The 25,344-nt window shown below is 43.9% G+C and overlaps 1 protein-coding gene across 2 annotated transcripts in view; it reads left to right on the plus strand.

Moving 5' to 3' along the window:
* gcn1 (GCN1 activator of EIF2AK4) overlaps window positions 1–25,344 on the plus strand; it is a 143,140-nt gene that overhangs the window by 78,346 nt on the left and 39,450 nt on the right. For both annotated transcript variants that reach the window (XM_078226837.1, XM_078226838.1), the window contains exons 34-44: window positions 668–914; window positions 3,019–3,140; window positions 3,712–3,826; window positions 4,566–4,745; window positions 9,789–10,009; window positions 10,310–10,378; window positions 10,744–10,882; window positions 12,786–12,982; window positions 15,767–15,909; window positions 20,820–20,937; window positions 23,232–23,447. In XM_078226837.1, the coding sequence (XP_078082963.1) occupies window positions 668–914; window positions 3,019–3,140; window positions 3,712–3,826; window positions 4,566–4,745; window positions 9,789–10,009; window positions 10,310–10,378; window positions 10,744–10,882; window positions 12,786–12,982; window positions 15,767–15,909; window positions 20,820–20,937; window positions 23,232–23,447 (1,767 nt within the window). The remainder of the gene's footprint in view (window positions 1–667; window positions 915–3,018; window positions 3,141–3,711; window positions 3,827–4,565; window positions 4,746–9,788; window positions 10,010–10,309; window positions 10,379–10,743; window positions 10,883–12,785; window positions 12,983–15,766; window positions 15,910–20,819; window positions 20,938–23,231; window positions 23,448–25,344) is intronic.

Below are 25,344 nucleotides of genomic sequence, written 5' to 3' on the forward strand. Positions count from 1 at the left end.
GATTTACAAGGATGTAACCGGGACTGGAAGGTTCCATAGATTCACAACCCTTTGTGAGAAGTAGCTTCTACTTATCTCTGTCTTGAACCTCCTCCTCTTACTCTACAACCTCTTGTCCTAGACTGTTCTAGAAGGGGGAACATTTGGTTAACATTTACTTTATCAATTCTGTTGAGTATTTTATATACCTCAATCAAACCCCCCACTCCTCCTTCTGTACTCCGAGTTCAAGCCCAAGCTATTCAACTGCTCCTCATACGGCAGCCCCTTCAAACCTGGAATTAATCTAGTGAACCTCTTCTGAACTGCCTCCATTTAAAAGACATTTAGACAGGCACATGGATGGGAAAGGTTTAGAGGGATATGGACCAAATGCAGACAATGGGACTAATTCAGTTTTGGAAACCTGGTCGGCATGGACGAGTTGGGCTGAATGGCCTGTTGCCATGCTGTATATCTCTATGACGTACATATATATCATGTAAGCTTTTATAGCATTTCTGACACTTTCTGGACTGAACCCATTTTATATAATTCCATACTTTTTAATAAAAGATAGCTTTTTTTAATTGCACACTGTGCGGATGGGAATAGTTTGTGCAGCAGTACATTTCCAGAAGGTTTGGCTCAGGTCACATGGCTGAAATGGCTGTTCTTGGTGCTGCAGGTTCAGGAGTCAGTGGCCAGCTGTCTACCTCCTCTGGTCCCGGCCATCAAAGATGATGCCACTGGGATGGTTCAGAAACTGCTGCAACTGCTATTGGAGTCGGATAAATATGCCGAGCGGAAAGGGGCAGCGTACGGGCTGGCGGGGCTGGTGAAAGGACTAGGCATTCTCTCTCTGAAGCAGCAGGAAATAATGGTAACATTAACAGATGCCATTCAGGACAAGAAGAACTTCCGGAGGCGGGAAGGTGAGATGCGCGTCTGTTTATTTCTAAATTTAAAGATCTGAGCTGCTTATGACAAGGTGACATAAATACTACCCACAACATGAAAGGCCCTTACAAACTGGTTAGCTCCAAATATTTTATCTATAGAAGCAGGAGTGGGCCATTTGGCCCTTCAAGCCTGCTCTGTCATTCATTTTGATCATGGCTGATCATCGAATTCAATATCCTGATCTCTCTCTCTCTCTCTCTCTCTCTCTCTCGCTTCCCCCCCCCCCCCCCCCCCACCACCACCACTCCCCCCAGAACCCTTTAGCCCCAAGAGCTCAATCGATAGAAACATTTTTGTTCCTCATTTGTTTTTCACGTGCAAATAAACAGCAACACAGACAGCAGGGATACTGTCCTGTACAGGGATTGATCGTCAGTTCTCTGTGTTCCTGTTGTGTACGAGTCACTTTTCTGAAAAATCTGATTCAATGGCAACAGTTTCACTGTCAGCTGACCAGGAAAATCATTCTTCATTTGCATGTTTGTTCTTCAAGTAATCCAACAAATTCTGTGGGATTTTTTTGTACAGTATATTGGGTCATTTTGATTTCTTTCTCTGTAGTTTTTATTCTCCACAGCACCATCCACCAGCTTTGGAACATGTTCGACATCTTGCATGTTTCAGTTTGTTGGTGAAGTTGTGCATCAACGACTATGGCTCCATCGATTAGAGGCGGTCTTTGAATGGAACAGAGATGGTTGATCTATTATTTTGAAAAATTGTTCAGGGTTATGAAGGAGTTTCAGGACAAACCAAAAGATTAGTCACACTGGCTGGTAAATTGGTAACAAGGATCCTAAATTTAGGGTGAGACCCAGAAGCCTAAAGGGTCAGGTTAGGATTCTCTTCATGTAAGGCGCCGTTAGAGTATGAAATGCATTATTATAAAGGCCTGTTGAAGCTGATTTGCTCCATGTTAAAGAGGGAATTAGGGAAGTATTACAGGATTCAGATAAATAGCACTACAGTAGTTGACTATGGGGGGCAGTTGGCAGTGGCACGGACACAATGGGGTTAAATGGACGTCTCAAGTGCTTAAATTTCAGTGAGTGTTTGCACAAGGTCTCAAAATGGGTTTATCTTGTATTTGATCTTAGCCACTGACAATACCATCAAAACAATTTCAATGCTCCAAATTAAGCTGCAATTATAAATATTGAGGATTGCTGAAAAAAGAGACATGCTGTCAAAGCTTTACGTCTTGCACTCATCCGGACAAATGCAAGAATGCCAAGTTTCAAAGGGAGTCACAGTTTATATACTGCATGAGAAAAGGGTGCTGATTGGTTGGCAAATCGACTCTGATCGAGGTGTTGCCATGACAAATGCCAGCAGAACTATTGTCCCCCATGCTTTTTTTAATTCAAAAAAGATGCAATGCCTAGGCATGTCCCTGGTACATTCTCCATGGCAGCAACTCAACCAGAGTCGCCTTGCCAACCAATCGGCACCCTTCTTGTAATGCAGTTTAAATTTGTGCTCCCTTTGAAATTTAGCATTCTTGCATCTGCCCTGACGAGTGCAAGATGAAAAGCTTTGACCAGCTGTCTCTTTTTTTCAGCAAGTTCTATACTGCCAAGAAACTATTAATAAATATCAAATTCAGTCAGTGGCACAGTGAGTACCTCTGGATCAGAAGCTCCAGATTCAAGTCCAACGCCAGGGCTTGTCGGCCACAAGCATGCAAAAACATGGTTCAACAAGCTGAAAATCAGCTCGGGAATCCTTCCACCGCTTCCCTGCTATTCCCCAAAGGGAAAAACAGTGTGTGTGGAGATATGCCAAACAAAAACTCAGCAAACTTCCCTGATACCTCTCTAAAAGCTTCAGGGCTGTTAACCCAAATTAGACCAAGTGCATCCGTAGTTGCTAACTATATTTAAAGTGGGTTTTAAGTCCATGGGAAAACTTACCTGATACCCAGGACAAATTTCTAGGTAACTCTAAATGCAGACAGGTGCAAGCCATTTAGCTGAAGTATGCTTCACCCAATCCATTGCCTGCTATTGTTCCTGTTTTACACTTGCTTACTCAGTGTCAGCAGAAGCATTTACTGTTTCATTAATTCCTTGGTAGGTGCTCTGTTTGCCTTTGAGATGTTGTGCAATATGCTGGGAAAACTCTTCGAACCGTATGTAGTACATGTACTCCCTCACTTGCTGTTGTGTTTTGGTGATGGAAACCAGTACGTGCGAGAGGTCAGTGTATCTTGTATTTGTATCAAGCAATGTCAAAGTGACTTTCTGTATCTTGTCACTTTTTTTAATGCATAGCCTGTGTCATTAGGTATCCAAAATGAAAACCTCAGTTGAGGCACTTTTATTATCTATGTAAAATTTACAGATGAAGTGGTTACAGTGGTTAGCACTGCTGCCTCACAGCGCCAGGGACCCGGGTTCAGTTCCGGCCTCGGGTCACTGTCTGTGCAGAGTTTGGACATTCTCCCCGTGTCTGCGTCAGTTTCCTCCGGGTGCTCCGATTTCCTCCCACAGTCCAAAGATGTGCGGGTTAGGTTGATTGGCCATGCTGAATTGACCTAAATGTCAGGGGAATTAGCAGGGTAAATGAGGGTTACAGTAATAGGGCCTGGGTGGGATTGTGGATGGTACAGACTCGATGGGCCAAATGGCCTCGTGCTGAAGGGATTCTATGAAAGAGCCTCAGTAGTTTTCCCAATGGGAAAATGTTATAACTCAGTTGTGCTGTTTGCTTCACTCTCCAGCTCTCTAGTTTGACTAATATGTATGTCTGAACTCCTTTTCTCCACAGGCGTCTGATGACACTGCCAAGGCGGTGATGCGTAATCTGAGTGCACACGGTGTGAAGTTGGTACTGCCATCGCTACTTGTGGCTCTGGAGGAGGAGTCTTGGAGAACCAAAGCAGGTATTTAGCAAGCAAAACACAGCGGGGCCATTCTAATCTCACTGGCCTGCCAGAAAATGGGCTGATAGCCTGTTAAAATCATCATGAAAATGATCTCCCTTGGCACCATCAGGAGCTGTTACCAGTTCTGCCTGACTGAGCAAACAGCAAAGTGCCCCATCCAAAGCTGAGGGGGCCTTTTTCCTTACTGGTGCACGTTGGGCCCAGTGACATAAGTTGGACCCACCTGCACCTTTAACTCGATACCTAGCTGCCCTACCAGCTGGAGACGGTGAGGAAGCGAATCAGAGCTGGGAGAGGCCCTGATGGGTAAGTTTTCTTTTTACAAGCCCGAGGAACCAGAAGGATCAGGAGCGTTACTTTTGGCTTCATAAGAAACTCTTGGGCCTTCCCACCTTGTGTCAGGGGTCAGCCATTGTGCAATTCTTTACAGTTTCCTGCCACATTGTGGCTTGGAACAGGTGGGAGGTCAACTGGTGGGAGTTAAAATAAGTTGATTTGTGGAGCACACTGAGTTTCTAACGTAGGCCTCTGCCAAATCCCATCCAAGTTATCAGGGCCTAAGATGCTGTTCTTTACATTTGGTTTCCCAGGCTTTTTCCATGCTAACTGCAAAACAGTACTAAAGATGAGATGAACAGTTTTCTTGTTCTGCTATGAGTCTGTATGACTTTGATAGTTAGACCAGTCTGTGCTCAATGTGCATCCTTGCACTGAGTGTCTGTTTCTGTGCCTTTAGGTTCTGTTGAATTGCTCGGTGCCATGGCATACTGTGCTCCCAAGCAGCTGTCCTCCTGTCTACCAAGCATCGTACCCAAGCTGACTGAAGTACTGACTGACTCTCACGTGAAGGTGCAGAAGGCAGGGCAACAGGCCTTGCGACAGATTGGCTCAGTCATCAGGAACCCTGAGATCTTGGGTGAGTTTGCTGCACAAACCACTGCATGTAGAAAATTGACAACCTGTGCCAACCATCATTTACAAGCCTTCAGATGGTACATTTCTCAAGTTATACATCTTATTTTCTGCTGGAAATGTTCTCTTGCTCCACATTTGTTTAAAAAGTGCAACATTGCATTGTATCTGGAATGGTCTGAGGCATTATGAATTAACATTATAAGTGCTACCCTTGGACAAGCCATGTTTCCCCCACCCTTACACACCTTACTCGAGCTAATTTGATACTGCACTTTGTGAAATTATTTTTTCCAATCACTGTTGGCAATGGTCATCCTTCTATCGAAAGTGTAGGACTGAACACTGAGCGTCATAGAAATGTATGGCACAGGTGGAGACCATTCTGCCCATCTTTTCTGGCTGCTGATAGAGTTATCGCGCCATCTTCCACTTTCCAGCTGGTCCGTAGTCTTGTAGGCTACAAGTACAAATCCAAATCCTTTTTAAAGATGGTGGGAGTTTCTGCATCTGTAACCCTTTCAGGGAGAGTTGCAGACCCCTGCCATTCTCTGGGTAAAAAATATTCTCAACTCCCCTCTAATCCTTGTGTCAGTCATTTGAAATTTATGGCCCTTCATTACTGACTTCTCTAAGTGGTATAGCTCCCTCTAATCCATTCAAGCTAAAATCTCCCCTCAGCTTCCTGTGCCCCAAAGAAACCAACTCCAGCCTAGCCAATTTTTCCTCATAGCTAAAATGCTCCGATCCTGGCCGCATCCATGTCAGTCTCCTCTGTGCAATCACACCCCTGCAGTAATGCAGCGGTTACTACTGTACATAGTATTCCAGAATCATAGAATCCCTACAGTGCAGAAGGAGGCCCTTCGGCCCATCAACCTGCACCGACAACAATCTCACCCAGGCCCTATTCCCGTAACCCCACGTATTTACTCTGTTAATTCCCCGACACTAAGGGTTCATTTAGCATGGCCACTCAACCTAACCCATACATCTTTAGACTGTGCGAGGAAACCAGAGCACCCAGAGGAAACCCACACAGACACGGGGAGAATGTGATAACTCCACGCAGACAGGAACCCGAGGCTGGAATTGAACCCAGGTCCCTGGTGCTGTGAAGCAGCAAAGCTAGCACTGCTACCATGCCGCTACAGCTGTAGCCTAACTAGTATTTTGTACAGTTCTATCATAACCTTCCTGTTCTTTCTTTCTGTGCCTCTTCTAATAAAAGATAGTATTCCATATGCCTTTTTGACCAGCTTATCTGCCTGTCCTGCTATCTTCAGGGCCTGTGGGCATGCACCCTAACCCTCTATTCCTCTGCACATCTCTGCAACCTCCTGACCAGCCACACCCCACCTGACACCCCAAAGTCTGTCTACCATGGACAAGGCACAAGTCAGGAGTGTAATGGAATATACTCCACTTGCAGTGCAGCTCCAACCACACTCAAGCTCGACACCATCCAAGATAAAGCAGCCCATTTGATTGGCACCCCATCCGCAAACATTCATTCCCTCCACCACTGACGTACAGTGGCAGCAGCATGTGCCATCCATAAGATGCACTGCAGCAACTCAACCAGGCTGCTTTGACAGCACATTTCAAATCTGCCACCCCCACCATCTCGAAGGACAAGGGCAGCAGATGCATGGGAACACCACCACCTGCAAGTTCCCCTCCAAGCCACACACCATCCTGACTTGGAGCATCATTGTTCCTTCAATGACCAGCAACGTGTGACTAAATAAGAGGGAGAAATAGATTGAAAGTAAACCAGCAAGAAATATAGAAGCAGGGTGTTTGAGCCTTTCTGCAAGTATGTAAAACTGGTTAGGTGCATTGACCCGCTGGACTGTGGCGACTAGGGGAGTTTCACAGTAACTTCATTGCAGTGTTAATGTAAGCCTTACTTGTGACTAATAAATTAACTTTAACAAGGAAGAGAGCCACTCAAATTGGTCTCATTGTAGAATGGGAACTACTAATGGCAAACGGCAGTGATTTTGAACAAATATTTTGAATTTATCTTCATGGTAGAGAGACTAAAGCATCCCAATAATCCATGCTGGATCTATCATGAAGGAAGTATGACAGGAAATTTGGAAAATCATAATAAAATCAAGTGGTGTCAATATAGTTCTGTGAAAGGAAATTCATACTTGACAAATTTATTCAGGTTCTCCAAAGTTCCCCTGTGGGGATGAGACTCATATCAGCCGTGATTGAATGGTGGAACAGACTCGATGGGCCAAATGGCCTAATTCTGCTCCTGTATCTTATGGTCTTGCAGTGAGTAGGGTTATTAAGGGGGGACCAGCCAGTGTAGTTAAATTTGGATCTCCAAAAGACATTTAACAAGGTGTTCATTGGGGTTATATATCAGCATGGATAAAGGATCGGCTGACTAACGGGAAACAGTGAATTAGCACTAATGAGTCATTTTCTCCTTGATAAACTGTAACTAAAGTGGGCTACCGCAGAGATCATTGTTGGGCTCCAACTACTTGCTATATATATTCAATTATTCTTATCTGAAAAGGAACAATGTGCATGATTGTGGGGAGAAGGCACTAGGCATGCTGCAGTTCAGAGAGCCAGTGCAGGCACGATAGGCCGAATGGCCTTCTGTGCTGTAACAACTCTGATTTTGATATTGGGCCAAAATCCTGGAACTTCCTTCCTACCAGCACTCTGGGTGTTCCTGCATCGCACGTACTGCAGCGATTCTAGCAGGTGGCTCACAACCACCTTTCCAAGGACAATTGGGGATGGGCAGGAAATATTGGCCGAGCCAATGGTGCACACATCCTGTGAAAGGATGTTTTTTAAATGAGTTGTTTGCCTTCCCTCTCAATGCTCCAGATTGAATTCTATTTGCCACTTTTCTGTTCACCTGGCCAGTTCATTGCAGGGAACAGCTTTCTTCCTCACTATCAAACACGCAGCCAGCTTTTGTGACAGTTGCAAACTTTTTAATCATGTCCCCTAAATTTAAGTCTAAATCATTGAAATATAGCAAAGAGAGCAAGGGACCTCGCACTGAACCCTGCAAACCCCACTTGAAACAGCCTGCCACAAAAGTGCCCATCAACCATGATCCATTGCTTCTTGCCACAAATCCAATTTTGGATTTGGCTTTCCACTTACCTGATGATTCTGTGGGGATTCTCTGACCAGTGTGGGACCTTGTCAAAAGCCTTGCAAAAATCAGTAACAACTACAGTGATCATGCCAGCTTCATTGACCTTATAACCACCTCAAAAAAAAATTAACTCAAGTTAGTCGGACACGACCTTCCCTGCTTTGCTTGTCCTTCATTAATACCTTTACAAAAAGGCAATTTGAGCCTGTCCTGTATTTAATCAGTCCGCCTCTTTTCTTAAAAGTAAAATGTTACCCGTGCTCCAGCATCATGCCTGTAATCAGAGGGGATTGGAAAATGGTGCTCAGAGCCTCTGTTGTTTCCTCTGTTGCTTCTCTTAACAGTCAGGGACACATTTTATTCAGTCCTGGCAATTTATCTCCTTTCAATGATGCTAATTCCCTTAATATTTCCCCTCTTGCCGTTTAATCCCTCCAATATTTCCTCCTGAACGCACACCTTGTTAGCTGCGTGTTTGTTTTGTTTCCCTTTTATGAAGATGCACACAAAATATTCATTGGAAGCCGTGTCCAAGTATCCACACACTAATTACCTGTTGATCACTAATGGGACCTATTCATTCCTTTGTTATCCTATTACTCTTTATATTTTTAGAAGACATCTTTGGGTATTCTGTGCCAGTATTTTTCATTCCTCTTTCTGCTTTCCTAGTTTCCTTTTTTAAGTTCATCCCTGCACTTTCTACTTTCCTCTGGGCTTCTGCAGTATTGAGCTACTTGACATCCCGATGAATTGAGACTTGGGAGCCCCATCCTTTTCCTTTGTGCTCTGAACCCTCAAGTTTCCTTGAATGCCCCCTTCTGCTCTGACACTGATTTGCCTTCAGATTGCTGTTTCTAGTCCACTTCTGTTAAATCATATCTCAGCCTAGGAGAATTGACCATCTCCAAGCCAGGATTTGTGCTTCTGGTCTATCTTTTGTCCTTTTCCATAACAATGTGAAGTCTACCTGAATTATGAGAGCTATCACCAAAATGTTCTTCCACTGATACCCCTCCACCTGCCCAACTTCATTTCTCAACTAACAAATGAGTAAATAGCTGCACCATCTATTTCTGTTTTTTTTGACTGTAGTAATTAGGGGGCACACAACTTCCTGATTCTCTCTGAATGGTGCCTTAGGATTTTTCTTTTTATCTAGCTAGTTGCCAGACTTTGGTTTAATGTCTTATCCAAACAATAGCACCTGACAGTGTAGTTCTCTATTAGTACTTTACTAGATGTCAGCCTGGGTCTAATTGGTCCTAGTACGGTTGACCCCTGAATGGGAATCCAAGATTGATCCCCTCAGAATCAGATAACACTGCAAGCCAATGCTCCAACGAGTGGGTAAGCCAATCTGGCTCAAGTGTCAGCTCTGCCACCCTGCACTCAAATGTTATGGAACTGGGTAAGTGGATGTTTTCCAAAGAACTGAGTGTTGCACAAACAGACAGCCTGCAGTTAGGTAGAAACTTGCTTGTGGAGGTTATTAAACATGGTGCAAAAGCAAAATGCTGTGGCTGCTGAAAGTCCAAAGTAAAAACAGAAATTCTGGAAATACTCAATAGCTCTAATGGCATCTGTGGAGAAAGAAACAGAGTTGATTCACGAATGTGACCTTTCATTGGGTCTTGTGATAGGTCACAGACCTGAAACGTTAACTCTTTGTCTCTCCTGGGAGTCTCCCAGACCTGTTGAGTATTTCCAACATTTACTATAGGTTTCCAGGCGTGTCTGAAACCTGAGTGACTCCCGCTCCGAAATACAGGTATTTGTGCCTGACATTTCCTGTACTTGTGATAATGCATTGTATTTAGAGCAGTCTAATTTGCTTGGCTTTCTCATTCTATTGAACATTGCCTCAATTCTTTGCATTAATGTGTTGACTTATTTGTTCAGCAATCACACCCGTCTTGTTGGATGCCCTGACGGACCCGTCCAGGAGGACCCAGCTGTGCCTTCAGACTCTGCTTGATACCAAGTTTGTCCACTTTATTGATGCTCCATCTCTGGCCCTGATCATGCCAATTGTACAGCGTGCGTTCCAAGATCGATCCACAGATACCCGTAAAATGGCTGCTCAAATCATTGGGAACATGTATTCCCTTACAGACCAGAAGGTAATGTTTGTGACATTGCAGATGATAAACATGTCATACTTTATCCCTTCCTGTGTTACTGGAAAGGGTTTGATCCCATTTAATTACTGCACCAGTCGATATGTAATCCAGTGGCTGATGAGCCTTTTACTTGGAGGTACAATATGGGTCTACATCTGTTAGTCCAAAAACAAAGCAAGATGTGCGGTTATCCTGAACTGTGATGGGCTTGTCGGTGTTAAGTGCAAGTTAATGGATAAATAAAATGAGCATTGTGTTCAAAGCAGAATTTTTGACTACTTTCCATTGGTGTGTGTCCAGGATCTTGCACCATACCTGCCCAGTGTGATGCCTGGATTGAAGCTATCTCTGCTCGATCCTGTTCCAGAGGTAAGAATCTTTACTGCCTCCTGTTAACGTGATTTTCACTATGTTCAACATACTTGCAACCAATTTCAAACTGTCTATTAAACCAATTGTTATCTCTGTCCTGGAAGTACTTGACAAATAGAAGCGTCAATGATTTGGAATTTAACCAGTTTTGGTTAGTGGCTGATGGCTTGTACTATATTGAACCCAGAGTCTCCTGGATCATGCTGCTGATGTTAAACTGGCTATACTGTATTAGGTTGCTGTTACTGAACTTGCATGTTATCTACAGTGCCTGAACACTCTGCTTGTTGGGTCAGACTCAAGCTTGAAAGTTTTGCTTTTGTGTGCAGTCATGTTGTTCATGCAGTTGTGTCACATGCCAGGTTCGTACAGTGTCAGCAAAGGCTCTGGGAGCGATGGTGAAGGGAATGGGCGAGTCCTGCTTTGATGACCTGCTACCTTGGCTTATGGAGATGCTGGCTTCGGAGCAGAGCTCCGTTGATCGATCTGGAGCTGCACAAGGTGAGGAGACAGGACATCAGAAAGAGGAAGTGTTCCTATGATAGCTGATTAACTGCAGACTACACACACTAAAATCCTTCAGTCGTCTAACGTGCAGAATATCAACAAGTTTGTTGTCCACTAGACAAGGAAACAGTTGATTGCTGCTGTTTTGTTTTGCGCACTTAATATTCTGTTCAGCATTGAGAACTTTGTTTTTTTTAAAAACCCTATTTTTCAGTGGAATATTTGAGCAGTTTCTTTTACAGAATAGAATAGTTTGTTTTGCCTGGTCTGATGCCTGTGGCCAAGAGCCCAGAGCAATATGTCCCTGAAGTTGACTTCCAACAACTGCTGTTTCTCTCAGATTTTCACTATTCTTTCTCTCTCCAACCCCACTGCCGTCTCTTTATGTAGGTTATCATGTAGATTTCTGTTGAGTTCCCATCATGAAAGGTGACCCCAGTTAGGAACTGAACAGAATTGCTTTGTGCCACTAAATGCCACTATATTTTATTTGAAAAGTTTATCAATTTTTACCATTTGCCTTTCAATTTGGAGCTTATCATTGATTCAGTCTCGTTTGTTCTGTCAAGTAATCGAAGTCTATGCTGACAGTTCATCTCCATTGATTTATTTTTGACATAAAATGAGACCAATGCTACAAGTAATTAGTTGAATCTTCTCCCAAGGTCAGCACCATTTTATAATTTCTCTAGAAGAACACAGATAATGTGCTTGTTCATCCTGCCCATTTAATCTGTTATATTTTCATGCACAATGCTAAACAGTTACTGACTCTCTAAACAATTCATGGAGAAGTTGTCTGGGATCTCGCACAATTCCCAGTTGATGTCAGACCATTGTCATCCATGCAGCTTCCCACACTGGGAACTCTTGCAGGTTGATCATTCAAGATCTTTTATAAGAAAGTAAGACAAAGAATGGGATGTTCAGCCCCATAAGCCTGTTCCAACATTCACTGAGGTGATGGCTGATCTTTGACCTCAGTTCTGATCTTTGACCTCAGTTCCACTTTGCTGTCCAAAGCCCATTTTCCTTGATTCCTCAAGTGTCCAAAAGTCCATCAATCTCGACTATTTTTGTGGACTAAGCAGCCACAACTTTGGGTGGAATATATCAAAGATACACAACCCACTGAATGAAGGCATTTTTAAATGGCCAACACTTTACCCTGTGACTCTGTCCTGTGGTTGGAAACTCTACAGCCAGGGAAATAGCCTGTCACCTTCTACCCTGTCAAGTCTTTTAAGAATGTTATAAATTTCAGTGAGAGAAAGATAGAAGGCGCAATATCCAAACCAGAGCCATCCAAACCAGAGCCATCCCAACATGGTTACCAAGGAACAGTGTTTAATTTTGATGTGCAGTCATGTAAAAGTTCAACTGAGGCATTAATTAAGGAAGGTTGGACATTTAATATTCAACTTGCTATCAACACAATTGGTGAATTTTCATCCCATTTTCCAGGGCGGCACAGTGGTTAGCACTGCTGCCTTAGCGCCAGGGACCGGGTTCAATTCCGACCTCAGATCACTGTCTGTGTGGAGTTTGCACATTCTCCCCGTGTCTGCATGGGTTTCCTCCAGGTGCTCCGGTTTCCTCCCACAGTCCAAAGATGTGTGGGTTAAGTTGATTGGCCATGCTAAATTGATCCTAGTGTCGGGGATTAACAGGGTAAATATGTGGGATTACAGGAAAAGGGCTTGGGTGGGATTGTGGTCGGTGCAGACTCGATGGGCTGAATGGCCTCCTCCTGTAGGAATTCTATGATTCTATGACATGACCGGTCATTGGACCTATAGATTCCATTCCAACCGCAACGGTAACACTGCGCAAAACCTTCATTGTTCTGTGAAATTCAAAGCAATCTAGTTTTTAATACTTTCTCCTTGTATTTCAGGTTTGGCTGAAGTAATGGCTGGACTCGGAGTTGAAAAGCTGGAAAAACTCATGCCAGACATTGTGGCCACTGCCAGCAAGGTGGAGATTGCCCCACATGTCCGCGATGGTTACATGATGATGTTCATCTACCTGCCTGTGACCTTTGGAAACAAGTTTACAGCATATGTGGGAGCCATCATACCTTGCATTCTGAAGGTAAAGGACCAGTTCGAAGCTGGCAAAACAGTTGCACCATCCGCACTTATCCCAAACAATCATCTATATCTGGAAAATGGCCAAAACCATTTGCCATCATCATAGGCAGCGTTTAAAACTTAGTGTGTATGCCAAATATTTGGGGCGGTGTGGTGGCACAGTGATTAGCACTGCTGCCTCACAGCTCCAGGGACCTGGGGTTAATTCGGGCCTTGGGTGACTGTCTTTGTAGAGTTTGCATATTCTCCCCACATCTGCATGGGTTTCCTCCCACAGTTCACTGATGTGCAGTTTAGCTCAATTATAGGGGCAGTTGGGGGTGAGTTAAGATCAGACGCACTTTTGGAGAGTCAGTGCAAACTCAATGGGCCAAATGGCCTCCTCCTGCACAGTTGGGTTTCTATGGTTTCTATTGCTCAGAACGGTACATACAGGTTCAAAAGCTTTGCTGTTTTCAAGCAAAGTTTGATCTTTATACAGCTTCAATCAGCTGACTGTACTTAACTATGGGAGACACATAGAAAATGGAGACTTGGGCAGCTTCATTAAGATGGCTGCCATCCACCATACATAGTGGGCAATTAATTGGCATATATGAACCTGCTTTTTGTGATGGCTTGTATTGGTTTACAGTGGGATAAAAAGGCAAAGTAACCGAATTGCTTTTTGCTTTGGGTTTTGAAAATGTTTCACATCAATCAATACTTCTGAGGGGTGAGGGCAAGGGGGTGGGTGGGGGTGGAAGCTAATGTTGTCGATTAGCCGTTAGCTAAGGGTGGCTGAGGATCACTTTGATCCCTTCCCATCTCGGCAGCTGTTGGGGGAGAATGATTGTCCATCCAGCCCACTCTTACCATCACTTGAGAATGAGTATGTGGAAATAATTAACCTGTATGAGAATGTTGCTAGATTTTTAACTGGACGGTTCCATGCTTCAATAAGAAGTGTTATTGAGGGAGAGTTATCTTTTATTGCCAGTGTATATCTTTGTAATGCACAATGAGTGAGTGCTCCCTATTAACGTCACTTTTCTTCATCTGTGACTTGAAATTTGAACCTATAAACTTGCTCTTGCATAGGTAGCACAGATAATTCCAGCTGAAGTGAACAGCCACTCACCGTCTTCTGTTACAAGAAGCTTAAAATGTGAAGAGAATTATCATTTGTGGTTACCTGAGGGATGAATTTTAACATCAAAAACCGGTGGGTTGGGGATGAGTAAAATATTTAACTTGCTTTGCACGGTTCAGGTTTTTAAAATTTTAACATCTGACCTAACCCCCAACCCACCAAATCACAGGGGGTAACAAGGGATGGATGTGGGCCGAAAGAAAAGAGGCAGAGCAGTGCACAAGATGTCCTCTCTCTGTCCGACCCCAGAAACCCCAACACACCAATATTGAGTGTTAAAATTGACACTTCAGTTGTTTGTCTCTGCCCTCTTTGATAATTAGCTTCCAAAGATCATTATCTTCACATTGTAAGCTGCGTTCCTAACAAAAGAAGGTTGCACACTTTAGCTGGGATTAACCAATGCCGAAGAGAGACCAAGACAGTTTTGGAGAGAAAGTAAATAAACTAACAACGCTACTCGTGGGGCAACAATGCTTCCCTCTCCCCAGGCCCCCTCAGATTTCATCTGCCCAATCAGCAATGCAAACACTGATGTTGAGGAACGGACTTGCAATCTCCAGAGTCCTCCCTGCCCTACTGGAATCCATGCTTCACTCTAGCTGACTTCCAGGTGGAGCACTTCAAGGACAATAGATGCTCTTACGTACACGCGCATGCACACATACGTCAGCATTGCACATGGAAGGAGCAGCCCCTATATCATCACTCAACGGCAATGTGGCTTGCTCGCTAACAATCGCACCAGAATCAAAGCAGTGGGTGCAACCTCCCTCCCCCTCCACAACTTCCTTCCACGACCAGCATTCATAATCTATGCTGATGCTCCAGTGTGATATTAAATCACTCGTACATGTCTACAGCTAAGAACTCAATTTTAACCCTGCCTGATTTGATTTGATTTATTATTGTCACAGTGAAAAGTATTGTTTCTTGCATGCAATACCGACAAAGCATACCGTTCATGGAGAAGGAAAGGAGAGTGTGCAGAATGTAGTGTTACAGTCATAGCTAGGGTATAGAGAAAGATCAACTTAATGCAAGGTAGATCCATTCAAAGGTCTGATGGCAGCAGGGATGAAACTGTTCTTGAGTCAGTTGGTACGTGTCCTGAGACTTCTGTATCTTTTTCCCGACGGAAGAAGGTTAAAGAGAGTCTGTCTGTCCATTCTTGTGGTTCAGGTGTATATTTAAGAACTGAAAGGGACTGATAGCATTGCCCTGCCCAGCGTCCCTCCCTTAATCAACAGATTAAGTGGGCATTCGTCTCATCACTGTCTGCCTGTGGGATTTGCTTTTTGCAAAGTCACTGCTATATTTGCCAAGAGCATCTGCACTTCAGTGCAACTCCTTATGAAATATTTTGAAATGTCTATGGGGAATGGTACGGTGTAATGTAAATGGAAGTCTGTACAGGGAAGCAGTTCTGTACTGTGTGCACAAGATGTCATGTATTATCTTCTCCCCGGCAGTTCTAGACGAGAGATAATCTATTGAGTGAATGCTTTGAGCATTATCGAAAAGTAGGAACGGGTACAATGTGGTTATTTTCAGATAAAGTGTCAGGAAGGGACCAGGGCATGAATATATCAGCAAGGCAGTAAGTGACAGTCTTGTAGCTGGTTATTATCTAATAAGTATTGGTTTGTCTAGGCTCTGGCGGATGAGAATGAGTTTGTTCGTGACACTGCCCTGCGTGCTGGACAGCGAATTATCAGCATGTACGCAGAGACTGCCATCGCACTACTACTCCCAGAACTGGAGCAGGGATTATTTGATGATAACTGGAGGATCAGGTACCAAGAAGATTGCATTTGACGTTACACCGACACTTGTATCTTATTGTAGCTATTAGCTATCAGATCATGTTCTCTCTTTTTTTTTAAAAAAGTATCTTTTTGATAAATTTGGAAAATGGATATACCTTGAGGGAGGAGTGGCAGAAATTCTTGCACTTGACGAACAGCAGGATTTAAAGGTGAACAAGTTCACATTGAAAACCCTACGAAGGTGGAAGTCCCTATTCATTTCCACTTAGTATTGGCACCGCTTTCAAAAGACGTAACTTCTGTTTCTTAGGAACAGAATTGGCCATTCAGCCTCTCGACTTTGCATCACTCTTTAGTTAAATCATGGCTGATGTGTATCTCAAATCCACTTACCCACCTTTGGTTCACATCATTCGATGCCCCAATCGAACAAATATCTCTGTCTTGAAAGCTCCATTTGTCCTAACATCCACAGACTTTCAGAGGGGAGTTTTCTAGACTCCTGCTCCCCAATGTGTGAAAAAGTGCTTCTGATTTCACTGCTGACTATCTAGCTCTAATTTTTACATCATGTCCTCTTATTCTTGATCCTTCCACCAGAAGAAATAGTTCCTCTGTTTCTACCTTATCAAATCCTTTCAACATTTTAAACAACTGAATCATAGTCAGGGGAATAAGCTTTTTATGCACCTTGCCCTCATAATTTAACCCCTTTTAAGTCCCAGTGTCACTGGGTGGGCCCCATCAAAGATCGGTGAAGTGTGGTGCCCGTGATTGAACACAGTACTTCAGATGTAGATGAGGTCTGACCAATTGAAGCTTCCTTCCCTCTGTATTCCAGCCCCCCGCTGATGGTCTGTAAGCAGAATTACACTTGCCGTACGACATTCTCCCTTTAGGCCACAGATTGAAAGGATATGTTGACAAATTCCTGACTACTTTTAATTTATTCAGTTTACAAATACAAGCAATTGGCTCATCATCCAAGGGAAGGGAAAAATAATTGAGATTGCCCCTTAAAAATTACTTCCATGGGTTCCTGCTCCAGGCCCCTATTAGATGAGAAAATGTGCTCAGAATTTCCCTGTTAACGAACCAGGGAAAAGCTCTTCTTCACTGCGATTGTATCTGAATGCATGTTGATCAGAGTCCTTGTGCTCGGTGCAATATGAGTACCCTGTTTGTTTGGTGAGTGCTGATCAGTGTACCTAATGGGACAAACATTTCCTCCAGATCAAGCCATTTGGCTCTGCAGCTACACTGATGTGTTCCAGTGCAGAAATATTATCGTCTTTATCAGCTGTGGCTGATGGGTCAAAACTGCTTCAGATTTATTTCCTTTGCTATAGCAAGAAGAGGGGACTGTCACCCAGCAGTCTGCTGGATTCAACTCCAATCCCAACAGCACCAGAATCACAGTGCAGAAGAGGCCCTTCGGCCCATCGAGTCTGCACCAGCACGAGAAACCCCTAACCTACCAACCTACCTAATCCCATTTACCAGCACTTAGCCCATAGCCTTGAATGTTATGACGTGAGAAATGCTCATCCAGATACTTTTTAAAGATTGTGAGGCAACCTGCCTCTACCACCCTCCCAGACAGCGCATTCCACCATCACCATCTTCTGGGTAAAAAAGTGCTTCCTCACATCCCCCCATAACCTCCTGCCCCTCACCTTGAACATGTGTCCCTTTGTGACTGATCCTTTAACTAAGGGGAACAGCTGCTCCCTATCCACCCTGTCCGTGCCCCTCAATCTTGTACACCTCGATCAGTCTTCTCTGCTCCAATAAAACAACCCAAGTCTATCCAACCTCCCTTCAAACTTAAATGTTCCATCGTAGGCAGCATCCTGGTGAATCCCCTCTGCGCCCCTTCCAGTGCAATCACGTGCTTCCTATAATGTGATGACCAGAACTGCATACAGTACTCCAGCTGTGACCAAAGTTCTGTACAACTCCAACATGACTTCCCTGCTTTTGTAATCTATTCCTCAATTGATAAAGGCAAGTGTTTCATATGTTTTTCACCACCCTCCTAACATGCCCTTCCACTTTCAGAGATCTGGGGACAAACACTCCGAGGTCCCTTTGTTCCACAGAACTTCCTAGTGTCCTACCATTCATTGAATACTTCCTTGTTAAATTACTCCTTCCAAAGTATATCACCTCTCACTTTTCAGGTTAAATTCCATCTGCCCATTTGACCATCCCATCTATATCTTCCTGTAGCTCAAGACACTCAACCTCACTGTCAACCACCCAGCCAAACTTTGTTATCTGCAAACTTACTCATTCTACCTTCCACATAGTCATCTATGTCGTTTAAATAAATGACATTATAGGAGACCCAGCACAGATTCCTGTGGTACACCCTGTGGACACTGGTTCCAATCACTAAAGCAGTCTTCTGTCATCACCCTCTGTCTCCTACAACTGAGCCAATTTTGAATCCACTTTATCAAATTACCTTGTATACCATGTGCGTTTGCCTTCTCTATAAGTCTCCTATGTGAGACCTTGTCAAACGCTTTGCTGAAATCCATACAGACTACATCAACTGCACTATCCTCATCCTTCTCAAATCAAATTCAATTTGTTAGGCATGACCTCGCTCTGACAAAGCCATGCTGATCAAACCTTGCCTCTCCAGGTGGAGATAGATTCTCTCCTTCAGAATTTTCTCCAATAGTTTCCCTATCAATGAAACGAGACTCACTGGTCTGCTGTTTCCTGGATTAACTCTTCAACGCTTCTTAAATAGCAGAACCACATTCGCTGTTCTCTGGTCCTGTGACTAGAAAGGAACTAAAAATTTGGGTCAGAGACCCCAGAAATCTCCTCCCTTGTCTTCCATAGCAGCCTGGGCCACAATTCATCTGGACTGGGCGATTTATCCACTTTCAAGCCTGCCAACACTCCAATACCTTGTCCTTCCCTCTGTCAATTTGCCCAAGAACCTTGTAGTCTCTCTCTCTGAATTCCATACCTTCATCCTCATTCTCTTGGGTGAAGACAGATGTGAAGAATTAATTCAGCACACTACCAATGTCCTCTGGCTCCACCCTTAGATTTCCCCTTTGGTCCCTAATAAACCCCACTCTTTCCCTGGTTATCCTTTTCCCATTGATATACTTATAGAATATCTTGGGATTTTCCTTACTTTTACCAGCCAGAGCTTTCTCATATCCCCCATTTGCTCTGCTAATTGATTTCTTAAGGTCCACCTTACACTTTCTGTATTCCACTAACGCCCCCACTGATTTGCTCCCCCTGTACCTGCTAAAAGTCTCTTTTTTTCCTTCTCATCGTATCCTGAATATCTCTGATCATCCATGGTTCTCTGGGCTTGTTGCTCCTTCCTATCACCCTAGAGGTAACATGTTGGGCCTGTACCCTCCCCATTTCCTTTTTGAACAAACCCCCCCCCACCATCCCCGCCCGTTCTTCTGGAGAATTTCCTGTTAGTAGGTGTTCCCAGTCTAACTTGGCCAGATCCTGTCTTATTTTACTAAAATCCACTTTTCCCCCAAACCAAAACTGTTTTTTGCAACTTGTCTATTGCTTTGTCCATAACAAGCTTAAATTGTACCATGGTGTGATCGCTATCACTAAAATGCTCCCCCGTCACTGCCTCAGCCACCTGACCAGCTTCATTCCCCAGAATTAGATCCAGCACTGCGCTGTCCCTTCTTGGACACTTGACGTATTGACCTAAAATGTTCTGCTCACATTTTAAGAAATCCACTCCATCCGCGTTCTTAATACTGCGGCTATTCCAATTAATGTTGTGGAACTTGAAATCACCTACTATAATTACCCTATTATTGTGTTTCCACCTCCACGAACTGTGCACATACTTTCTTCTCAATTTCCTGCTGACTATCTGGGGGTCCATAATAAACAGCAATGTGTCTGCCCCTTTTTTTTATTTCTAAGCTCTACCACCAAAGCAATGTAAAAATCTTGGCTATGCTATTGAAATGCTGGTGAAATTTTGTTACTGAAGTGAAGGCAATCAAACGTTTGTCTGATTTTGGCTCTCAACTCCATGTGAAGGCCCTGGAGAGCAGCTGCATCTGGAGGACGCACTTAATAACACAAGGACCAGGCCGGTCGCGGTCTCCCAAGCACTTTTCTTTTTTTGGCGCAGTCAGCTCCATGCCAGAAATTGGTGCAGAACTGATTATCATATTGAGATTAGAATTTCAATATGATTAACTGGCCCGAGACAGTATTCTCTGGGCCTGATGGTGTCTCCTTCTCCACCACCATCACGCCCCCTCCAGCGGTGTTTACAACTGCTGCTCACTAACAGGGAACAGGTGTCCTGACCCGGCTGGTGGGTACAGAGGCCATTAAAACACCTCCCTGCCCCCCCCCCCCCCCCCCCCCCCAATGGGAGGTCGGAGGCAAGGAGGTGTGCCCCTGGGCAGTGCCAGCCTGGCACCCTTGCAATGCCCAAGAGGCACCATGGGTTTGGGGCATATTGGGGTGGGGATCAGTGTTGTGGGGGGGGGGGGGGGTGGGGGGCGGTCTCTATCTGGCCCTGGGGACTTGTCCACCTTAATGTTTTTCAAATCTCCAATACCTCCCCACTTTTTATCTCAACATGTCCTAGAATCCTCCTTTCTACAATCACCATCCACCATCTGATTCAGATTGTGTGCAATTTACTTTTTCTATTGGATCATCCATCTCTGCTTTCTTCAAGAGTTGAGGCATTGTGGTGAAACAAAGCATTTGTGTGTGGATTGGGGAAAGCCAATGTACTTAATTGGCCCTAGTCTTCCATTCTGTCTCCTCCACTCCTGCCTTACTTCAGATTTAGATGAGGGATTATTTTATTTGACGAAGACTGAATTGCAGTGAAAGAAGAGTCAAGCCAAAACAAAGATAACATGAGGTGATTTAGTCTTTTATGGTTTGGATTTTAGGTTCAGTTCAGTCCAGTTGCTGGGAGACTTGCTTTTCCATGTCTCAGGGGTGACTGGCAAGATGACGACAGAGACTGCCTCAGAAGATGACAACTTTGGCACTGCCCAGTCCAATAAGGTAAGGTGCAAAAATTGGCACAGCTGCTATATGGGGCGTGCAGATAGACAAAGACCCAGCATTTTCCAATAATGTGAAGGGACACAGGCTAATATGACTCTGGGTGTGAACCTCTGTTTAACTGGCCTTCCAACCAAACTATCCTTGCAATGTCAAGTTGTTCATTTGGCTCTATTTTACGTGTTCTGGACATCATGTGGGTTGGTTTAGTGTGGATTGACTTAAGGTTCTGTCCCTCGGGTGTCTGTCTAGGTTGACTTTATTGGCCTAGTTCATGCCTTGCCAACATTGTCATTTGGTTTGTGTACCTGTCACTTCAATTACATGAAGAAGCAAGTCTATCCCTATGAAGACCGAACAGGCTGGGACTCTAATGTTTAGAAGAAGGCATGACCTAATTGAGCACGTTATAATATGAAGTGATTTGACATGGTCGGCATACAGAAGATATTTCTACTTGTGGGGAGTCCAAAACCAGGGTCCTTAATTATAAGATTGTCAGTAATCAACCCAATAAAGATTTCAGGAGAAAGTTCTTGGCCCCCCCCCTCAAGCGAGGTGAGAATGTAGAACCTGCTACCACGTTGATATTTGTGGCATGCAGCCTGTGTATGTATTTAAGGGGAAGTTACATATATCTGGAGTCAGAGGTTTACCGAATGGAAACAGACACTTCGGCCCAACTTGTCCATGCCGCCCATTTTTTACCATTAAGCTAGTCCCAATTTCCTGCATTTGGCCCATATCGCTCTATATCAATCTTACCCATGTAACTCTCTAAATGCGCTTTAAAAGACAAAAATTATACCCTTCTCTCCCACTACCTCTGGCAGCTTGTTCCAGACACTCATCACCCTGTGTGAAAAAAATCACCCCTCTGGACCCTTTTGTATCTCTCCCCCCTCACCTCAAACCTATGCCCTCTAGTTTTAGATTCCTCTACCTTTGGGAAAAGATATTGACTATCTCGCTGATCTATGCCCCTCATTATTTTATAGACCTCTATAAGATTACCCCTCAGCCTCCTACGCTCCAGGGAAAAAGTCCCAGTCTATCCAGCCTCCCCTTATAACTCAAACCATCAAGTTCCGGTAGCATCCTAGTAAATCTTTTCTGCACTCTTTCTAGTTTAATAATAGCCTTTCTATAATAGGGTGACCAGAACTGTACATAATATTCCAAGTGTGGCCTTACCAATGTCTTGTACAACTTCAACAAGACATTCCAACTCCTGTATTCAATGTTCTGACCGATGAAACCAAGCATGCTGAATGCCATCTTCACCACTCTGTCCCCCTGTGACTCCATTTTCAAAGAGCTATGAACTTGTACCCCTAGATCTCTTTGTTCTATAACTCTTCCCAATGCTCTACCATTAACTGAGTAAGTCCTGCCCTGGTTCAATCTACCAAAATATATCACATCGCATTTATCTAAATTAAACTCCATCTGCCATTCGTCAGCCCACTGAGCCAATTGATCAAGATTCCGTTGCAATCCGAGATAACCACCTTCATTGTCCACTACGCCACCAATCTTGGTGTCATCTGCAAACTTACTTACTATGTCTCCTATATTCTCATCCAAATCATTAATATGAATGACAAATAACAGTGGGCCCAGCACTGATCCCTGAGGCACACCGCTGGTCACAGGCTTTCAGTTTGACAAAAGCTCTCTACAACCGCTACCTCACCCTGGATCCCGTGTGATTTAACTTTATGCAACAACCTACCATACGATACCTTGTCAAAGGCCTTGCTGAAGTTCATGTAGACAATGTCGACTGCACTGCCCTCATCTACCTCCTTGCTTACCCCTTCAAAAAACTCAATCAAATTCGTGAGACATGCTCTTCCACTCACAAAGCCATGCTGATTGTCCCTAATCAGTCTTTGCTTCTCTAAATGCCTGTAGATCCTGTCTCTTCGAATACCTTCTAACAGCTTACCCACTACAAACGTTAGGCTCACCACCTGTAGTTCCCAGGCTTTTCCCTGCAGCCCTTAAACAAAGGCATAACATTTGCCACTCTCCATTCTTTAGGCACCTCACCTGTGGCTGTCGATGAGCCAAATATCTTTGCTAGGGGACTTGCAATTTCCTCTCTACATGAGGAGAAATAGAAAGACACATTGATGGCATTAGGTTAAGTGGTATTGGAGGAGGTTTATGTGGTGCATAAGCTGGCAGCCCACTTGGGCTGAATGGCCCGTTTCTGTGTCGAAGCTCCAATTCTCTGCTTTGAGGTTAAATGTGGTGATAGAATCTGATCTGGTTATCCTTTCTTTCAGGCTATCATTGGTGCGCTTGGTCTGGAGAGGCGAAATCGTGTCCTTGCTGGTCTCTACATGGGCCGTTCCGACACCCAGCTGGTGGTGCGTCAAGCTTCACTACACGTCTGGAAGATTGTTGTGTCGAACACACCACGGACACTGCGGGAAATCCTGCCGACACTCTTTACTCTCCTGCTGGGGTTTTTGGCCAGTACTTGTGCTGACAAGAGGACGGTGAGTTTGAACTCTGTGTGCACAGAGGGTGTGGTCAAGCTTATGCAAGGAATGCTGACTGGTGATCTGCTGAAGTATTGGTATAAATAGTTGACTTCTCTCATTATCCAGTTTACTTTAGGGTCAATCGTTAAAGGGAAGGGCTGATAACTTGTCATCTTTCTTTTGCCACAATGACACCTATAAACAATCCCCTTTTCTGTAAAACTTAATTTGTATAACTTTTATAATTGGTGCGCATCATTTTGACACACAAAAGGAAATTAAAATAGTTGCAACACTGAAAATCTCAAGCATCACATGCAAGAAATTTGTAATAAACTTTAAAATCATTAAAATGAATCCATCAATTCCTTTACATGGCGTATTCAATCATATTGCCTGTATTCTCAACAGCAATTCCTCATAAACAGACTAGTAACACTGCTGTTTTTTTAAACTCATTAATGGGATGTAGATGTCACAAGCAAATACCAGAATTTGTAGCCCATCTCTAATTGCCCTTGAACTGAGTGCTTTGCTGGGCTATTTCAGGAGGCAGTTAAGAATCAACCACATTGCTGTGGATCTGGAGTCATGTGTAGGTCAGACTGGGTAAGGATGGCATATGCTTTCTTGAGGGACATAAATGAATTCACTAATCGACAATGGTTTTGTGGTGGTCATTAGACTTTTAATTCAATTCAAATACCACCATCTGCCATGGTGGATGCGAACCCCAGAGCATTACCCTTGGTCTCTGGATTGCGAGCCCAATGACAATACCAATATGGCCCCATCTCCCCTTGCCACTACATTGCAACCCAGTCAGAATAGTGTGAACTGAATAGATGGGATCTATCCTGGCATGACACCAGATTTAAAACACTGATCCAACTCTGACACAAACATTGAAACATAAATTAGAAACTCCACACGGGATAAAACTAAAGCAAACCTTGACTCAAACTTTCCAAGGCTCCTCTTTCAAATAAATGTGCTTTTGGGTTGAAAATCAGCCCATGTGGAAAACTGTCAGAAATGATCCGACTTGTTAGCATGAAGCTGCATTACCGAACACTTCGCTTTCATAATAGCTCCTGAGCCCTTTGAGCAAGGAGAAATCTCAGCCATCCAGGGAATTGTTGCAGAACAGCCAGGACTTTGGTGTTTTTCGATAAAACAATGGAGAAGATGCATTACTTACACTACAGTCACCATATATGCACGGTGCAAATGTTTAAAATGTAACTGCTGGGAAAGGGGCAAACACTCGCCAGGCTAGTGGAATTTAAAATCCACACTGGAAATATAGATAAGACGTTGCAAGGCTGCAGACTGAACTATTGGTATTCAGGTGGTGTCTTAGAGGCATCTTGAGTCTCCATTTGGACAAGCAAACCTATTTAATGAGCAGCAAATGTGTTAGTTCTCCAGGGGTAACTTGAAACTATTACATAAACGAATGAATCTCAAGGCTCCTGCTGTAGCCTAGTAAGTTTATCTACTGAATACCTGAATGGTAGAGTGGTCGAGTCCAGTATAGTTTCATTTTTGCTCTGACTGTTTTTTAACTTTGGTGATGTTAGTAGCTGTTCATAGAATCCTTACAGTGCAGAAGGAGGCCATTCGGCCCATCAAGTCTGCACTGACAACAATCCCACCTCAGGCCCTATCCCCACAACCCCGCACATTTACCCTGCTAATCCCTCTAATCTACACATCCTGGGACACTAAGTGGCAATTTAGCATGGCCAATCCACCGAACCTGCACATCTTTGGACTGTTAAATAGGTTAGTGGGGAAAATGGGCGTGAGTGACTGATCCGACTCCATACTCATTGACTTCCGCCGAAAAGTACATTGGGGTAGAGCAGGGCCAAGTTCCGCCACCAAATCCGCCCTCTCTCATTCCCAC

This window comes from Mustelus asterias, chromosome 13, assembly GCF_964213995.1.
Source record: "Mustelus asterias chromosome 13, sMusAst1.hap1.1, whole genome shotgun sequence".
Taxonomy (NCBI): Eukaryota; Metazoa; Chordata; class Chondrichthyes; order Carcharhiniformes; family Triakidae; genus Mustelus; species Mustelus asterias.